The following is a 17280-nucleotide window of genomic DNA, read 5'->3' on the forward strand; positions in this document are numbered from 1 at the left end:
CTGAGCTGCCCACCACAACACCCACACACTAACAGCTCAGGAATGAGCCTCTGCTACGAACAGTAAAAGCAATAAAAAGCACCAAATGAAAAGTTGTTGTACCATGTACTAAGACTACTAAGTATAGAAAGAAAAATATAACTTGGTTACAATTATACAATTTTCTCTCCTCAATACATAGGCAATTCTCACATTTTCTGAACCGCTTTATCCTCATTAGGGCCGCGGGGGTGTTTGAGTCTATCGCAGCTGGCTCCAAGCCAAAGGTGGGGGACACCCTGAATCAGTGGGCAGCCAATCGCAGAGCACAAGAAGCCTGACACCCATACACACTCACACCCATACCTAGGGGCAATTTAGAGTGTCCAATCAGCCTACCATGCATGTTTTTGGAATGTGGGAGGAAAGCGGAGTACCCTGTATAAATACATACAGGCCATTGGGCCGGCATCGGTAATTGTTTCCAAGAAGTTCCCTCACATTTGCGAGGGTTGGACAAAAGGCATGCAGTAATTGATCTTGTGTGCTGTATGCAGGTTGACATACATGTGAGCCAACGAAGGCACACTCAAAAAGCATATCTTGCACTACTCAATTCATTAGTTTACTCAACTGTGATGTCAGCCTCTAAAAATGTCCTGCTGATGCTCGGCGCAAGTCAGTAACTTTAATTGCAAACAAAACTAATGTTGACCATTTACAGCTTTTAATTCCTACTCACACTCTCTGATTGTTAACCACCGCAGATGACTCACCACTGTAATGGCCATCTGCATACATGGCAGAGTAAATAGATCGGTCTAAAGCAGTCATCGTGGGCCACTGTGGGTGGGGAGGGGCAGTCTGAAATTGACCGTAAACGATCTCAAATCTATTTAACTGGGAATGGGTGTAAGAGAATGAGTAAACTTGGAACGAATATCTTGTTTATTTGGTAACTAGTGTATTGGTCATGACAGAAACGTAGTGGCAGGCAGATCATGTATTACCACTAGGTGGCAGATTTCACTATTAACCGGTCTATCCACTTTTGTAACATGAGGCCAGTCCTAACTGAGGAAACATTTCATCCAACTTCAAAAAAGGATCATTCTTTTAACCTGGTCTTTTCAAGCCTTTTTTTATGAGTGTAGTGGTTTTTATTGTTTTTTTTTAAACCTTACATAAAACTCTTTTAACACACTAAATATGTCTTACTTACCTTGCATGATTCATAAAATGATACTGGCACATCTGAGAGGCCTCAAAGGCAGCAAAAATAGAATATAAGGCAGACTCGTACACAAATATCCTCTAAATTTGGGTCAAATTTGTACTCAAATACTAACAAAAAGGAATTACTCATTTAGACAGGTGCGTCCTAATTTATACTATTCCATTTTAATTCAAACCATTTGCGTTTACACTCTACTTCTCTCCAGCAATTCTAGTTCAAATATAAACAGGAGCATGTGGCCCCATGGATAAGTGGTTAGCGTGTCGGCCTCACAGTCCTGAAATTGAGGGTACAACTCCAGGTCAGGACCTTCATTTGTTCCACTGTCTAAGTGTTTTTACTCTGCTTTAGTACCGGTGTGAAGAGATATTGACAGAGTTTTTATTTCAACAGAAAAAATAAAGGCAACTGGATACCTCTGAGATTACCTTGTATTTATTTAACACCCGTCATAACATTTCATCACCATGTGTATCAAACAATAAGCTGCACCAAAGTTTTCATTTGCATTAAAAGTCACCAACACAGTTAAAACATTTAAATTAATCAGTTCCTGTTTGGCAAATACTTCTCTTAGGAGATTTTGGTCAACTATTTCTGCATACTGTGTGTCTAATTCAAAACATGACTAAAGATTCAGGAAGACTATTTGACTGGTACTATGACTAGTCTCATCTACTTCTTTTTGCTACGTCCTTGCATAATTCAAATTTTGGAAGAGTTGATCTCAAGAAGAGAGAGCTTGGTATTTTCTTACTACATCTTTGTGTATTTTGTTAATTATAGGCTTTATGAGTGGAAAATGGAAGACTTGCTACATTACATATGTGGATGAATGAAATTCATCTGCTACAGGAGGACATTGTAGTGATTTTCTCTTCATCTGGACTTGGATTTGATCAATGTTGTTGAGTACTTTCTGGTAGGTTCAATTTGGTTGAGCTTTAAAATTGTGGTATTAAAACATCTCCATCATTTCAAGTTCCAGATGACGTATCACTCAAAGAATACAGAATAACTGGCAATATATTTTTGTTCATCTCATGCATTGCAACAAAGTATTAAAGTGCATATGATGCATGTTCACAACGCCTGATAAATAATGTAACACATCTCAGACGGCATTCTGTAGACATGAGGAAAAAATGGAAGCCATGAAGACAAGGATCAGAAGGGTTCAGATTTTCCAAAGTTGTTCTCTCGGGGTTAAAAGTGATTATGGGGACATTGTTTTGTCTGAAGAACCCAGTCATCGTGCTGTGCTGCTGGACACAGAACTACTCCCAGAGCTGCATCGACTGGAGCCCCTGTCTTCGTAGATAGAAATCTCAATCTGGGAAAAGTTGTTAAAGACGGATTGCGGTACAAGATAACCCTATTTAATAACAACATTTGGTATACATGTCCATGCATGAATATATTGGAAGGATACAACTCTCATTCCCCTCTCTATGGGATCAGTAATAAGAAGACCCCTGGGAGCATAGATCTTTTCATTCTGCTCTTGAATGTACTTGGAAATCTTTTTCAATACCTGCCACAAAATCAGAGTACAAATTACCAATATGACATGATTAAGTGGAGTAAAAGAAATGACTGAGAAGTCTTCATACCTTCTCATATCGCGTTTCTAAGCAGAGGAAGATGAGATAGGCTGTAGCACAGGCCAAGCAGCCTTCCAGGTAGGACTGGCCTCCGATCTTCTCTGCTTCCTTGTAGTAGTTGTTCAGGCTTTTCACTGTGTCTTCGAAGAGAGTCCGCTCAATCTGCACACGGGGGTGACACAGTGGGCTAAACATGAAAGATGGACTCCATGCTGGAATGGGATGTGCTTATAAAGACATGACAGGATCTCACCCTGGTCTCCAGTTCAGAAGGGAACTTTGTCTGGAACTTGCAAGTGGTGCCTTCAGTGTAATCCCTCTGGATGAAGACTTTGTTGGCCAGGGACGCACTATGCCTCAATTCCTGTAGGTTGTGGAACTAGGGAAAAGAGTGATTAACATCATGACACATAATAATACAATTTTGAATCTTTTTTTTTAATCTTTAAACCCATAGTCAACTATTTTAATGCTAACTGTATTTAACATTAACACCATGTTCTTGGCATCATCTTTTAAAGAGTTCCCTGGAGAAAGATCCTTCCCTTCTCTTATTTCGCCAATTCAGTAGTACTGTGTGCAAACTGTCAATGTTGTTTTGGTCTTGTAAAGTGTAGGATGATATAGGAGACACAGGCATCACAGTGCGCTGGACAGATTCCCAGTATTGGATATGCTAGTAGTAAATAGATAGGTCTAAAGCAGTCATCGTGGGCCACTGTGGGTGGGGAGGGGGAGTCTGAAATTGACCGTAAAAGATCTCAAATCCATTTAACTGGGAATGGGTGTAAGAGAATGAGTAAACTTGGAACAAATATCTTGTTTATTTGGTATCTAATATATTGGTCATGACATAAACGTAGTGGCAGACAGAACATGTATTACCACTAGGTGGCAGATTTCACTATTAACCGGTCTATCCACTTTTGTAACATGATCTGCCATTAGAATTCTTTTTTTAGGTGTAAAACATGTGCGATGATCTATAGAGCTGATATAATATTGTTTTATATTCGTCCCGTTATTCCGTTAAGAAATATAAGCGATAATGCCACTGCCTCTGTCCATGGTGCTGAACAGGCTCTAGACGGCATGCGCCCACTTTCATCGGATTATTTGGTTGTACAAACCAACAAAATAAAAATGCTTGATATTAATTCGACCTGAGATGTTAGCACATCCGAGTTAAAATGCTAATCGAGACATGAATAAACACACAAACAAACAAAAAGCATCATCATTTGAACAAAACTAGCTTGGTATCAAGAGGATGGTTTTAGACCCCGTGTAGCCTGGTTGGTTTCAACCGTGTTTAGTTTACTACATGCCATGCAAGGACTCTGATGATCAGGTACTTATGGTGTACACAAATATAGTGAATCATTTATAAAGCCAAATGATGAGCACATTGTGCAAGTCTTACCTCAGTCGCCATGTTGCTGTTCGAGTCCCGTGTGCCCTGATGATTGACATGGGACAGATTATAATGGGGGTGGGGCACAGGATTCAGCCTGATATATGTTTTTATTTATTGAGACAATGACTGAATCCCAATGATGTAAGACAACGAGGTTTTTTCCTTCATTTCGCTGTCATTATTAAGGACGTATATTTTCTTAAGGGTGGTGTGGCTTTTGGATTTAAAATAAAAATTAAAATAATGAATGCATTTACTATAAAGGAGTTACAAACCTCCATGTGGAAAAAGTCATTAGGGCTGAGATATCAGTTATCTGATTCGGTTTTAACAAAGAAAACGCCCAGCTGTCACAATAAAAATATAATATCTATAATATTATACTACAATATTATTAATATGTCAAGTAGACCATGTTTGCAAAGCAAATTTTAATAATACATCCTCATTTGCCTGCAATTGGCTGGCCACCAATCCAAGGGTGTCCCACGCCTGTTGCCTTAAGTCAATTTGGGATAGGCTCCAGCACCCCCAACGAATCTTGTGAGGATACGCAGTTCAGAAAAGGAGTAAATACTCATTTACTCTTTAAAGCGTTAATTTCCCAAAACGAGTCATGCAATATTCCTACATTATCGATGTCAAGTAGGAATAACACTTTGTGACCAGTAGAGAGCAGAAGTGAATAGCAGAAAAGACTAAATATCAGAAGAAGACCAGTGCAAGGAAAATAGGCAAAGATTATTGATGCATCAGCTAGTTCTGCAGATAAAATTGAGTTTGCAAAAGTTTCATTATGAACCATGTAGACTTTTTGTTGTGCACAAGGTTTAATAAATTGCCTTTGGAAGAACAGTTGGAAATAAAACGTTTAGGACCTCACAGACCTGAAGACTTTGTCCTCCTACAATATGGAGATATGGTAACCCGCACCTTTAAACAAGACTGGTTTGAAAAGAGGAAATGGCTTACTGCAAGCACAGATAAACGTGCTCTTTTCTGTTTCCCTTGCATCCTTTTCGGTGGTTTGGACTCTGTTTGGGCGTCGATCGGATTTAAAGACATCAAACATCTGTCTGAAAGGTCGGCCAAGCATGAAAGCTCCTCATCTCACCTGCGATGTGCCATGAATTTAGGCTTACTCGGACTTCCCCCTGTGCAAAACCCCATCAAGGATTCCGATCGGCTCGCTATTGAGAAGCACAACCGACTAACCGAGGAAAATCGTTATGTTCTGGACAGACTGATCACTTGTGTCAAACTTTGTGGCAAGTGCGAAATGGGTTTGCAGGGTCATGATGACACACTAAACGCCTCCCTTTTTAACTGCATATTTGAGACCATGTGTGATGGAGACACCAGACTCCAAAGACATTATCATTCCCAGCCTTTCTTTAAATTAGATTTAAGCACTATTCAAGATGAGATCCTGGATTGTATGTATGAAGTTTACAGGGAAGAAGTAGGCAAACAATTGCAGCAGACCCAATTTGTCGGTGTCCAGGTCCACGAAATGACACACCTGTCACTCAATACTCGAATAGTGATCATCTTGAGATACGTAGTGGACAATATTCCAACCGAGCGATTCCTGGAGTTCGTCGAAGTCACGGATCAATCGGCCCTCGGCCTCTCTGAAGCAATCCAACAAGTTCTGGGGCCCTTGCGGCTGACTGAGAAACTAGTGGCGCAAACCTATGATGGAGCCACCATGTTGAGTGATGGCAAAATCAGCGTCCAAACATTGATGAGTTTAAGATACCCCAACGCTGTATCTGTGCATTGCTACTCCCACCAGTTAAATGCTACCCTGCAGCAAGCCTGTGCAGCTCGAATCCGTGAGCTCAAAGTGTTCTTTTCCGACCTAGCTGGCTTTGCGGCCTTCTTCACTTCACCCACCAGAACATCTGCCCTGGCTCAGGTGTCCTACAACAACATTCAGCGACCCCGCTGGAACTTCCAAAGCAGGACCATAAACGCCGTTTGGGACAGTCAGGTTGCCATACTAGAGTGTTTGGACAGTATTCGTACTCAGCCGGGATGGGACGATGTGACCGTTAGTGAGGCTTATGGTCTATCCATGCATTTGAAAGACCCCACATTCCTTCAGTTCTTGCATTTCTTCGCAGAAGTCATGCCAGAAGTGGACGTTCTTCAGAACATATTGCAGAACCGAGAGATCGATTGCTCAGTGGTGAGATGCGCAGTAGAGAACTTCATCGACAATGTGAAGGAGGTGAAAGAGAGAGCTGACACCATTGCCGACCAAGCTGGCGAGGCCAAAGCCAAGCGCAGGAAAAGCAACACGGCTCAAGTTATGCAGGATGCTTGTGACAACATGATTGCGCAGGTTAAAGACCGATTCTCTGACAGTGACTATCTCATTGCGTCGCAGTTAGTGGACTGTTCACTTTTCCCCAAATTTGCAGCTGCATTTCCAGTTTCTCAACTCGATTGTGCCATCAAACTGTGGCCATCGGCGCTTAAAAACAAGGAAAAATTACAAAGTGAACTGAGCGTGCTCTACCAACACAATCAGCTTTATGCAGGAAAATCAGCACTTTCTTTACTACAGACAATTACTGAAACTGGCCTCCAAGAGATCTTGTCAGAAACATGCACTCTGTTAAACATCTTCCTTGCAACTCCTATGCCGTCCTCTGAGGCTCATAGGAATCCATCTGTGATGGACAGGATTCACACACTAGCAAAAAATACGTTTGGAAAAGACCGATTAAATGCACTTTGCATGCTTTCAAATGAAAATCACTTCATTCAGGGCTTGGTGGATTTCAACAGGAAAGTCATGGACAAGTTTGCCCTTGCAAACAACCATCATGTTACATTCCTATTCAAGTGATTGACGTGTTTTTTTGTGTAAAATCTTTGAATAAAGTTCAGCTGAATGTTTCAGTAAACTGTTCATTTCTAATTGTGTAGACAATTGATTTCAGACTTGTGGATAAGAGTTATTATGCTCACCAATTCAATCATTTGTGATGCTCTGTTCTATTAAAATTGCCTTTTTTATCAAAAAAAAAGTGCACTAAATTGGTTTATGAAGCCTCTTTTGTATGCTATCTTGGTAATTTCCCACAAGTACATTAGTGAAACCAATAGTGCTGTTTAGGAATCTATTTCAGGGTAATTCAATGTGTCAAACTGCATATAAGCAGTATGTTTTAATATATATTTAAGTTGCACTATGTACATTTCAGCATATATGTAGCATTGCCTTGTCAAAGAAAGTCTTTATTTAAAAAATTTAAACACATGTAATGTCTTATATATCAAGATTAATTAGCTCATGTCTGACCATTTTTTTTATTTTTTATATAAAAGTGTTAAAAAATTACAATACATTTCCAGTCATTCATAAGCATGTTCCTTCTTCATTTTGGCTATGGTGCATTGTCATCAACAACGAAACTATACAAAGGATTTGACTGTTTATTTCAACAATGGATAATTTCAGGGTAAAAGATGCAACAAATAAGTACATGACAATGATTTCTCAAATAAATCGTATTTCTCGATGTTTAAATTAAATATATTAGCTCTAGAAAGGATTACATTAAGTGATTACAACAAAGCAAAGCAAACAAATACAATCATCAGTGCCTGCGTAAAGGTTAAAACATCATTGCATCTCGGGTCAATATTGAATTTGAATGTCATCACATTCATTCTTTTAAGTCCTGCTTGTAAGAATGGGAGACAGATTAATATTTGACCCAGCTGCCCTTTCCAATCAAATAACTCCAGTTAAAATTAAAAAAAGAGATTTTAAAAAGCTCAAATGGTATGAGTAAAAGCATACTGGTTCAAATGAAACAATTAGCTTTAAAAATATATTTTCCTTCCCCAAGACTGCATGCCACTCGTGGCAAATATAAACAAAGTGAACTCCAATTTCAAAGTTTACAGTGAAAAAGCAGCATTTTTAACGTTCAAAATTGATCATGGTGGTGGTCAGTCTTAGCACTTTGAGACCATGAATCTTCTAAACAACACCCGGAAGCCCCTGTTATCCTCATCTTCAGGCATTCTTCCACTTCTCTCTGCTCACCAAAGAGACAAAAAGGGATTCAAATATCCAGTAACACCAGGATGGGGAAAATAGAACCAGGCAAGAAGAGGAATTTGACGGTTGTGTTGAGGGTTTGGTGGTCACTCGATATGTTGCGAGCGGAGAAGCAAACAGTTGTGAACGACCCAGCGATGCTCACAATGCCAGCATCATCAATGTAACTTGATGAGCGACGAATTGCAGGCAGCGCAAACAAACACAGTTTCTCTTTGGGCTTCTGGAGCTGGAAAAAAAACATTGTGCTGTCATTTTTTTTTTTTTTTCATAATACACTTATTGGCTACCATTGACAGCACGAGACGTCCAATTATTTTTGACTGGGGGAAGCTATCAGGAAGCGATACTGTAATTATTTTATCTTTTAATTAGTTAAATATATATTTAATCCATTTTTTAAAAATGTAAATGCAAAAACAGTATATTGTTCTTAAAATGTATTTTTTTTAAAACCAAACTGGGAAAAAGATCAACATATTTTAAAAGATTTATTCCAAAAAGGAATTGTATATAAGGAAATGTAGTGTTTTTTGTTTGTTTACTTTTAACTATATTGAAAAATGTTTGATTTAGTCAAAATGAAGTCTTCACAGTATAAATAAATTGGACGGCCAACCTTAAAATGTTTCAATTTAACTGGGCTTACCAGTGGCCCCCATGGAAGACCTCAGCACTTTGAAAGAACAGCATCGTGAACAAAAGCTGTTGCCACAATTACTGCAGTTCTTCTGCAAAACAAAAAGAGGTATTGATACGTGTAATGTCACTAAAAACAATGTACACAATATCCATTTTCTTTATGTCTCACCCTTTTCTTCAGTACAGAGAAGACAGCATTACAGTTAGCACAGTTGCCTTTGGAAAGAGGAAAAAATATGTCTATTTTTAGTATGATTGTCACAACTGCTTCAAAACTGTTTCTGGCAGCACTCTGACCTGCACTGGTAGTGGGATATCGTTTGCGCAGTTTCTCAGTCAGCTTTGACACTTTGCTGCGTATGGGTTCGTTACGACTCAGGAGACCATTTTCCGAAATGGTGTCAAACTCAGGAGGCCCAATTGGGCCATCGTCATCCTCCTAGAAAGGAAGAAGCAGAAAGATGAGAGCTGACAATGAACAATTGCATTTGCAACACCACCAACCAAATTTAAGTTAAAGTTCAAACATCACAACAAAAATGGCATGAAAACAAACCTTTTATGAACGGAGAGTACAGAAAAATCCACTTACCAATAATACCAAAGGGGTTTCCTTTGCAGGATGAAGAACAACAAAAAAAATACTTTGAACACAAGCTACTTTACGACAACACAAACATACTACAAGCTTCTAAAAGGAATCCTCAGTAAAACTTGGTCAGTCTACACAATTATACGTGAAAGATAAACCACAAAGCTTATCAAGTGTTAGCGCACTAACCTGCAGAGAAATGGAATTGTCCTGATGTCAGCGTAAAGGCAAATGTGAACATGAATGACATCATTTTCATGTTTTTTTTTTAATCACCAGGATTTTAAATACATATAGAACAGTACACAAATAGATAACTGTAAATGTGTACTGGAAATGTTCAATACCTCAATTGCATCTTTAAATTCATCATCAGGCTCAGCTTCTTCCGCTTCCTCGACACTGCCAGGTGATATGTCCTGCAAGAAAGCGTGTTAATTACTAGAGGCTTTGAAAATGTCTTTGTTCCCAAAAATTGCAAAGTGAAAATTAACCGCACTCAAAAAAAAACGGGCAAAATAAAGCCAATTATGGACTTTTCTGGTGTAAATATGTCTCGAGAAATCTCCAATAACACAAAAAATGTCAGTAATAGTGACAAAAGGCGTCAAAACAGTCTACAAACATATGCAGTTTGTCCATAATATGATAACAAGAATGTCCCTCACATCAAGACTGGTTGGTGTGGGTGTTCTATCCACTATACTGTTGTGCTGATGTTCCTCACAAACTCCCTCCAAAGTGGGAGCCTGACTGAGATGTAGAAGCTTTTTAAGATCCAACAAAACTGCAACACAAGAAACAAAACAAGTGTTTTCCCCTCACATATAAATTTTAAAACCATTTATCCACGTTTAATGTTGATCTAACCTCTATGGAAGTCTCTATTCCAAAGGAAGATGGTACTGTTCAAGCCAGCAATCACCCAACCAATGGGAATGAGGTAGAGAAGACACACCACTGTAAACAATCCTACATAGAACCTGGAAAGAGAATTGGGGTGATGTTAATGTTCAACATTTATATTCATCATGTAAGGTGAGAAGAACATCTGTGAATGTCAGACCTTGATGATATGGTGTGATCATCCCAGTACAGGACCTTGTAAAATAGTTCTGCTGATTGACAGGCCTTGTACAGCATTTCATCCAGATGCTTTAAGCTGTGGATCAAAAAGATGGCCCCAAGATTAATTGAAATCCTACTTCCATACAAGCGTTCTGAGCCACACTACCAAATGACATTGAAATTATAATCAGATAATGTCATTTTTCTTACAGGTCTTTGACTTCAAGCATGGCCTCTTGTTTACTGAGGTGTACCGTCTGCAAATCTCGCCGTTGAACAGTGTGAAAGTGTTTCCTTTGGCGTTCCACTTCTGTGGTTCTGCCCCAGCACCTGTCCTGCAGGTAACCCAGGGCAGCAGGCACTGTGACAACCACCAAGCAGACTGACAACCAACCCACTGAAAAAAAAGGAGAACAAGTGGGAAATTAGTGTTAACCAATGCCAAAAGATGAAGCTTTGACTTACCCTCATTAATTGTGCAGAAGAAGACATTGAGAAGTATACAAATGAGCAGCGAGAGAAAGGGCATCTTCCACCTGAAAAATAAATAAAATATGTTTTACATATCTCTCTGTTATTGAAGAGGAGAACCTTTAAAGTCAATGGAATCTTAACTTCCAAAAATCTGATTTGAAAGAAAATTTTAAATAAAAACTTCATAGGCATTAAAGTGAAAATGAAAATGCTCATAAAAATAAGGATGAGTTTATATTCAATATTATTTAAAGACACAATGCACTTAAATATAGGTCATAGTTTTTGTGTGGAAATTAAATGGGCTTTTTTGTTGTTTTAAAATGTTACTCCCCAAATATGTCAGTACATACTGACAGTTTCAATGTAGAAAAATCCTACTGTTTCTTACGGATAATGTTTCAAATTGTAATAAATTCAAGGTCAACAGTCTGATTTGGGTTTGACCACAAATACCCACCCTAGCAGGAAGCGGGCCACCTCTATAGCATCTGTAATTGGCTCCAGAAAGAGAGCCATTCTCTTATAGGACACAACCATGTTGAGGAGGTCAAAGTTCAATGTTGATCTGGGGCTTCCCAGTTCGGAAGCATCTGGAGACCCCAGGGTCTCCTTGGATATAGTGTGCACCAGCTCCCCTCTTTCCACTGCACCCTGGTAAGAGTCATGTGATGCCGTTGTACTGTGTATCATCCTTCCTTCCTGTGCATTAAAAAGAAAACAAAATAATTAAGGATAGTTATGATGCCACTCCTGTTTGACTTTTTTTTTCAACTGTATTTTTCAAGCTGGTAATACCAGCTTTATTGGACTGGCAGCAGCTTATGGTGATATGAAATAGGTCATAGTATGCATGCGATCACTCTTTATGATTTGAGGTTCACACACTTGAGAACACAGGACTTGTAAACATGTGTTAGCCTCTTCAAAAGAAAATGCAAAATGGGAAGAAATGTCAACAATGTCATTGACTTTTAAACAGGATAAAATACAAGGATTGTTTTGGGTCATCTTGAGATCAATACAAGATGACACTTTGACCCACAGATGTGGCAGTTCATGTCCTTAAATGAAGCAGACAACTAAATATACCTTCTTTTTAATTAACTACCATTACTGTAATGTAATAGTGTAATCAGTCCTGTGACATGGAGAAATTGGATGCAGTATTAGCGCGTGATATTGACATCCATCAAAATAGTCTGCAAGAAATGATGTAAACAGCAAAATAAAGATAAATCTTACCCCGATCTAGTAGCTACGTGTCCAAACAAACCCCTGAGAACTCTCTGAAGTGGCCAGAAGAAGCTCAGGCGACACTAGTAAACCCGGCCAATGTAATAATGCCGGTGGATGAAAACACTTCATATTTCATCCAACCAGACAACATGACAGCAGCCTCCTGCAAGAGTAACAACATATGGCGATGACTTAGTTCAATATATAGCCTTTTTGACTAGATATTATGCATGCGATTGGCTAATTCGTCTTGTTAGCTGTGGTAGCGATCGGTCTCAACAATAGTGGTTTCCTGTTATTCTAGGCTGAGCAATCGATCGTTGAAATGTTTCACTTGACCAACACAGTCGATCCCAGATCGGAATGACTTTAAATGAGATTAAAAGAAAAAGTGGAATACAAAAAATGGGGGAAAATCAACTGATCAGTGTTTTTATTCAGATTATAAGGCAAAATTTCCATGCTCCAATAATTGCGTTTTTTTCTCACCCTGAATTGCTTGCCAGCCAATCACATGGCACAACAAATTGGACGCCCATAAACGTCATATCCGTCTATGCCGCGCATGTATGTGTACCTCCCGTCATATCTTCCGTGTTGTCTGTCGGTGTTTACATCAGCCTAAGTAAGTATTTCAGTCAAAATTGAAGGGTTTTACATTAAGGAGTCCCCAATTAGATTGTGCAGATTCATTGTCACAATATCGTATATACGTAAGTAAGCCTTAGATCCCACTTGCTGTCTTGGATGTCATTATATTACAAGCCAATCAAATTGCTAGAATGTTATAGTTTAGTTACCTTCTGTTTATGTAACACTCCATTTATACTTTTGATTTCAAATATATTCGCGTTAAGTATTCAATTCAGTTGTTAAGTCATGTTGTGTTAACTTTTGATTCACTTTGTTGACGGATGTATAACGTTTACATCGGTTAAGTACAATGTGCAGCAATTCATAGCAATTACCATCAGTGATACAGCCCCTCCTCCCCCCATTTATCCTCACGAGGGTCGCTGAATCCGATCCCAGCTAACTATGGCGAATCGGCAGGGTGCACTATGAAATGCCAGTCAATCACTGGACACATTAATTGATTATAATAAGAATACAAATATAAACAATGAGACATAGGCGCACACACTCTAAATCTATGGACAATTTGGAGTGTTTCATCCGCCTCACCACAGCAATAAAAATTACTCAATAGTAATATGAGGTCATGAATGATCTTAGCCAAATGTGGCTCCGTAGTCTGCATTAAAGTATGTTTATTTTTTTTTTTACGTTTTTGAAGGTGTACCACTGAGGTAGGTACCTTCTTGGTACATAGCCGTTCACTAATAATCTTTTCTGACTTTATTTCCAAGTATAGACTGATTCTCCCAGCCGTGCAGACTTCTTGTTGGCAAGATGGTGAGATAGTGGTTAAGCTACATTTTAAATGCTGTCATTTTCCAACCCAAACTCAATTGTGTGTTTTTGCAGGGTGAACGAAAAGGAACAAACAAGTATTATCCGCCGGACTTCAATCCAGCTAAGGTGTGTGGATGATTTATTTTAATTATATACATTCAAAAATTCAAGTCCAACCCAAATCTTAATCCCATTTTTTTCCTCCCTCTCTTCTAGCATGGTTCTCTCAATGGCTACCACAAAACACATGCCCTCCGGGAGCGTGCCAGAAAGTTGTCCCAGGGCATCCTCATCATCAGGTTCGTATTTGTACACTACCATTTGATATAGAAATGTCTTCAAAAAATGCCTCTTTCATTTTACTCCATATTTAATACTCAACTGTTTTGTGGAACTGTGGCTCACGACAATTAATTTCGGTCTGTGCAGGTTTGAAATGCCTTACAACATCTGGTGTGATGGTTGCAAGAACCATATAGGCATGGGTAAGTTCAATATTGACGTCTATTCTACCTAATCATTCTATCCTCACTGTTACTTATTTTGCTCAGGTGTCCGATACAATGCAGAGAAGAAAAAAGTGGGCAACTACTTCACCACACCCATTTACAGGTGAGCACTTAATGATAAGTGAAACTTCAACCGAGATTTATAAGCTTCTTTTCATCAGATTCCGGATGAAGTGCCACCTTTGCGTCAACCACATCGAAATGCAAACAGACCCAGCTGCCTGCGACTATGTTATTGTCAGTGGTGCCAGTAGGAAAGAGGAGCGATGGGACATGGCTGACAATGAACAGATACTCACCACCGGTATGTAATCTGCTATTTTAATAGTAAAAAGTGTAAGAAGGGAGTTAAAGCATCAAACAAAAGTGACATTTGTGATTTTCATTGTGATGTGATTTCTACCAGAGCGACAAGAAAAGGAGAAACTGGAGACTGATGCCATGTTTAAGTTGGACCATGGTGGAAAGGACAAAGAGAAGCTGATTAAAGCACTGCCCTCATTGCTAGAGCTGCAGGACCACCAGGCTGGATGGAAAGATGACTTTCAGCTCAACAGCGTCCTGCGCAAGAAGTTTAGGGTAAAACTGCCTGCTCCAGTTAGACACCTGATTTAATGTGTCATATGTCGTCCCATGCGAATCCATAAAAATTGGATCAAGCCAAGTAGATTGTGTGGTTTGTGAAAGATGTTTCCTATTTAATCTAAAATGCTTTTTCTGTGATAGGTATATTTTTGGGCTTTGTAATTTGAGAGAATTGTCAATTTAAGTATTGTTGTACTTTTACTCTGAAGACAGAAAAGAAGTTGATTGTGGAGAAAGAGGAGAAGGATGATGCCGTGCGGGCGAGGACTAACCTGAGCATACCACTGCTGCCCGAGCGCAAAGAGGATAAGAGGCTGGCAGCTCTACTCAGCTTACAGACGCCTGACTGTGAGTTGACAAATTACACACAAAATTAAACATTTTGACAATTTTACAGGGCCTCCTTGAAAGGCAAATTCCTAGATTTCTCATTAATATTCAAAATAGAAATACGCTATACTATAATTTTAATATCTATTCCACTATATTTGAATATGGAGTTTCACCATAGGTGTACAAAGTACACTGAGCATGTTTTTCCTTTATTTACCGGGGATCAGACAAATTATGTACATAATGGCAAAAAAATTCAGTCATTTGTACTCTAACCTAAATTGTGGTTTCCCCTCAATAAGCATACGAGGAGAAACAGCGCGGCAAACGACAAGAGATCTCCTCGCGTCCGTGGTTCAACACTTCTCTGGTGTGTACTACCCCCACCGCAACCCCTAACACATCTGGGAGTCTCCTCCACAAGCTGGGCCAGCAGGGTAAAGAGGCAGCCATTGCCAAGGCTCTAGGCTCGTCGCGGACCCCCCTGATACGCAGAAAGTCAGACTCACAGGAGATGGCTCCATCGGTGTCGTCACAAGAAAATGTAAATATTGAGCAGGACACGAATGTGTCAATTTTGGGCTCCCTTGTGCCCAATTACAGTGACTCAGACTCGGACCATGGTCATTGAGAGCAAATGAAAGTACACAAAGTACTTAATGGCTGACCACTTCTGGTTAGGCGGCAGGAATTCCTGCCTGGACATTGGTGACGTTTCAATGCAAACATGACATGCACACAGATAACATGTCCTCCTATTCTTCTTCTTTTTTTTATTTTAAACCTCTAGGAATCTAAACTGAAATTCTGCTCACTCTTTCAGAAAAAATACTCATGTTTTGAAGGTGGTGTACCAAATAGTGTCAGCAATGTGAAATAAATGTTAAAAATCATCAATTGCAGCCTCTCTGTTTTTAGTTAAAATGGATTTTTATCATAGTTTTTTTTATTAGCCCATAGTTGCCTGGAATAGGCTCCAGCACCCCTTGTTGTAAAGAATGGACTCATTTTAGAAATTGGTAATTGGACTTTATCTTGGGGGTAGTAAAAAATGTCATTGATCTCTTTCCAAAAAAAAAAAAAATCAATACAACCTAACCATGAATACAAGTTGTCCATTTTGAGCAAACATGAAAACACATTTGTGGACTTTCTGTTATTGCGAAATGAGCCAGCTTGTGCAAACTCAAAATCATAGTTCTGCACACTTTCTAATATTCTTTCCCATTTTGTGTTCAACCTTCAACTTGGATAGATATCCTAGTTTGCTTTAGTACCTGTGAATCCAACCAGAGGGTCTACCGTCCACTGAATTCACCATGACTGGACGAACCCTGCGTTGGATGATACTCTTGTGCCTTCTCTGTGACATTGGAGCACGGAAAAGCCTGAGGTGAGCTCCCACGCTGGTGCTAATAACAATGGTGGATATAGTCAGGGCCAGCCATGTTTTCTCCGTTATCTAAAGCCCAATTAGAAACGGTGACCATTTTTTTTCTGTCTCTTATTTTTTCTTCATTTATTTCCAACAGTATACATTTGGGAAATTTTTGTATGGCTGTACTCTTTCAAGGATATAGATGTGATTTTTATTTTTTTATTTTTTGCCAGTTTGTTGCTGTCTCAATTTAATTGCCTTTGAGCTTTCGGTGCCCAGGAGATTGTATTCTATTCCAACACTATATCTAAATTTAATATTTGCTGGTACAGTCAGAACTGAAGTTCATCGCTGGTGAACATGTTACGGCAACTTTCACAGACTAATCCATCTATGCACTCTTTGCAGAAAAAAACTATCCAAAATCGTCCACAAGTAAGTTATGATGACATGGGTAGGTGGTGATGCTGGGCGATGTTTTAAATTGTGAGTTTTCTTTGCAGAGTGGCAAACATAGGTCTCCTCCCTGTATTGTAAGTAACCACAGTTACACCCATGCATACTATCCAATTCACATTTTTACCTCAAATGCTAAAACACATTTCACAAACTTCTCATCCATTTTTTGCTAAATATAACAACATTGCATGATCTTTTCAGAGTGAACAAGCCTTCATCAGCAGCAGCGCCACCACCACCCCCGCCACCACCACCACCGCCGCC

At 39.3% G+C, this 17280-nt stretch overlaps 4 protein-coding genes and 1 long non-coding RNA gene across 7 annotated transcripts; 3 read left to right on the forward strand and 2 right to left on the reverse strand.

Moving 5' to 3' along the window:
- Positions 1 to 1629: 1629 nt before the first annotated feature.
- On the reverse strand, positions 1630 to 5510 carry golga7ba (golgin A7 family, member Ba). The gene is made up of 6 exons (XM_077719062.1): positions 5210 to 5510; positions 4244 to 4279; positions 3074 to 3199; positions 2830 to 2982; positions 2649 to 2750; positions 1630 to 2549 (listed from the first exon to the last, which is right to left on the reverse strand). The coding sequence occupies exons 1-6, from the start codon at positions 5300 to 5302 to the stop codon at positions 2466 to 2468; spliced, it is 594 nt and encodes a 197-aa protein (XP_077575188.1). The 5' UTR covers positions 5303 to 5510; the 3' UTR covers positions 1630 to 2465.
- On the forward strand, positions 4921 to 7416 carry LOC144198169 (uncharacterized). The gene is made up of 2 exons (XM_077719058.1): positions 4921 to 5159; positions 5299 to 7416. Exon 2 carries the CDS (start codon positions 5364 to 5366, stop codon positions 7095 to 7097), a length of 1734 nt encoding a protein of 577 aa, XP_077575184.1. The 5' UTR covers positions 4921 to 5159; positions 5299 to 5363; the 3' UTR covers positions 7098 to 7416.
- Positions 7417 to 7673: 257 nt separating this feature from the next.
- zfyve27 (zinc finger, FYVE domain containing 27) lies at positions 7674 to 12795 on the reverse strand. 2 transcript variants are annotated; one of them, XM_077719060.1, is made up of 13 exons: positions 12343 to 12795; positions 11558 to 11799; positions 11089 to 11159; positions 10834 to 11020; positions 10622 to 10717; positions 10426 to 10538; positions 10224 to 10342; positions 9903 to 9974; positions 9556 to 9576; positions 9261 to 9402; positions 9133 to 9179; positions 8971 to 9052; positions 7674 to 8550 (listed from the first exon to the last, which is right to left on the reverse strand). In XM_077719060.1, the coding sequence occupies exons 2-13, from the start codon at positions 11788 to 11790 to the stop codon at positions 8480 to 8482; spliced, it is 1254 nt and encodes a 417-aa protein (XP_077575186.1). In that variant the 5' UTR covers positions 11791 to 11799; positions 12343 to 12795; the 3' UTR covers positions 7674 to 8479. The 2 variants fall into 2 exon arrangements, with proteins under 2 accessions (XP_077575186.1, XP_077575187.1); XM_077719061.1 differs by lacking the exon at positions 9556 to 9576 and having other exon boundaries at positions 12343 to 12794.
- An 84-nt stretch (positions 12796 to 12879) lies between these two features.
- On the forward strand, positions 12880 to 16072 carry yju2b (YJU2 splicing factor homolog B). Of its 2 annotated transcripts, none has more exons than XM_077719081.1 (10): positions 12880 to 12961; positions 13707 to 13752; positions 13825 to 13878; positions 13969 to 14051; positions 14182 to 14237; positions 14304 to 14364; positions 14423 to 14565; positions 14668 to 14840; positions 15056 to 15194; positions 15482 to 16072. In XM_077719081.1, exons 2-10 carry the CDS (start codon positions 13750 to 13752, stop codon positions 15808 to 15810), a joined length of 1041 nt encoding a protein of 346 aa, XP_077575207.1. In that variant the 5' UTR covers positions 12880 to 12961; positions 13707 to 13749; the 3' UTR covers positions 15811 to 16072. The 2 variants fall into 2 exon arrangements, with proteins under 2 accessions (XP_077575207.1, XP_077575208.1); XM_077719082.1 differs by having other exon boundaries at positions 12885 to 12961; positions 13712 to 13752.
- Positions 16073 to 16329: 257 nt separating this feature from the next.
- Positions 16330 to 17280, forward strand: LOC144198154 (uncharacterized). Its single transcript, XR_013326666.1, has 4 exons — positions 16330 to 16572; positions 16966 to 16992; positions 17061 to 17090; positions 17218 to 17280. It is a non-coding gene; the product is annotated as an uncharacterized LOC144198154 (long non-coding RNA).

This window comes from Stigmatopora nigra, chromosome 6 (genome assembly GCF_051989575.1).
Source record: "Stigmatopora nigra isolate UIUO_SnigA chromosome 6, RoL_Snig_1.1, whole genome shotgun sequence".
Lineage (NCBI taxonomy): Eukaryota > Metazoa > Chordata > Actinopteri > Syngnathiformes > Syngnathidae > Stigmatopora > Stigmatopora nigra.

Excerpts from the sequence above, each read along its gene's own strand:
- golga7ba (XM_077719062.1), bottom strand. The coding sequence starts at position 5,302 with ATGTCTTTAAATCCGATCGACGCCCAAACAGAGTCCAAACCACCGAAA. Across the intron at positions 3,200-4,243 it reads ACAGCAACATGGCGACTGAG|TTCCACAACCTACAGGAATT; the intron begins GTAAGACTTGCA and ends TCTTTTCCCTAG. Across the intron at positions 2,550-2,648 it reads TAGAGAGGGGAATGAGAGTT|ATTGAGATTTCTATCTACGA; the intron begins GTATCCTTCCAA and ends AACTTTTCCCAG.
- LOC144198169 (XM_077719058.1), top strand. The coding sequence starts at position 5,364 with ATGAATTTAGGCTTACTCGGACTTCCCCCTGTGCAAAACCCCATCAAG.
- zfyve27 (XM_077719060.1), bottom strand. The coding sequence starts at position 11,790 with ATGATACACAGTACAACGGCATCACATGACTCTTACCAGGGTGCAGTG. Across the intron at positions 9,053-9,132 it reads TCTCTGTACTGAAGAAAAGG|AAGAACTGCAGTAATTGTGG; the intron begins GTGAGACATAAA and ends TTTGTTTTGCAG. Across the intron at positions 8,551-8,970 it reads GTCTTCCATGGGGGCCACTG|CTCCAGAAGCCCAAAGAGAA; the intron begins GTAAGCCCAGTT and ends TTTTTTTTCCAG.
- yju2b (XM_077719081.1), top strand. Across the intron at positions 14,052-14,181 it reads CAGGGCATCCTCATCATCAG|GTTTGAAATGCCTTACAACA; the intron begins GTTCGTATTTGT and ends CGGTCTGTGCAG. Across the intron at positions 14,365-14,422 it reads TTCACCACACCCATTTACAG|ATTCCGGATGAAGTGCCACC; the intron begins GTGAGCACTTAA and ends TCTTTTCATCAG.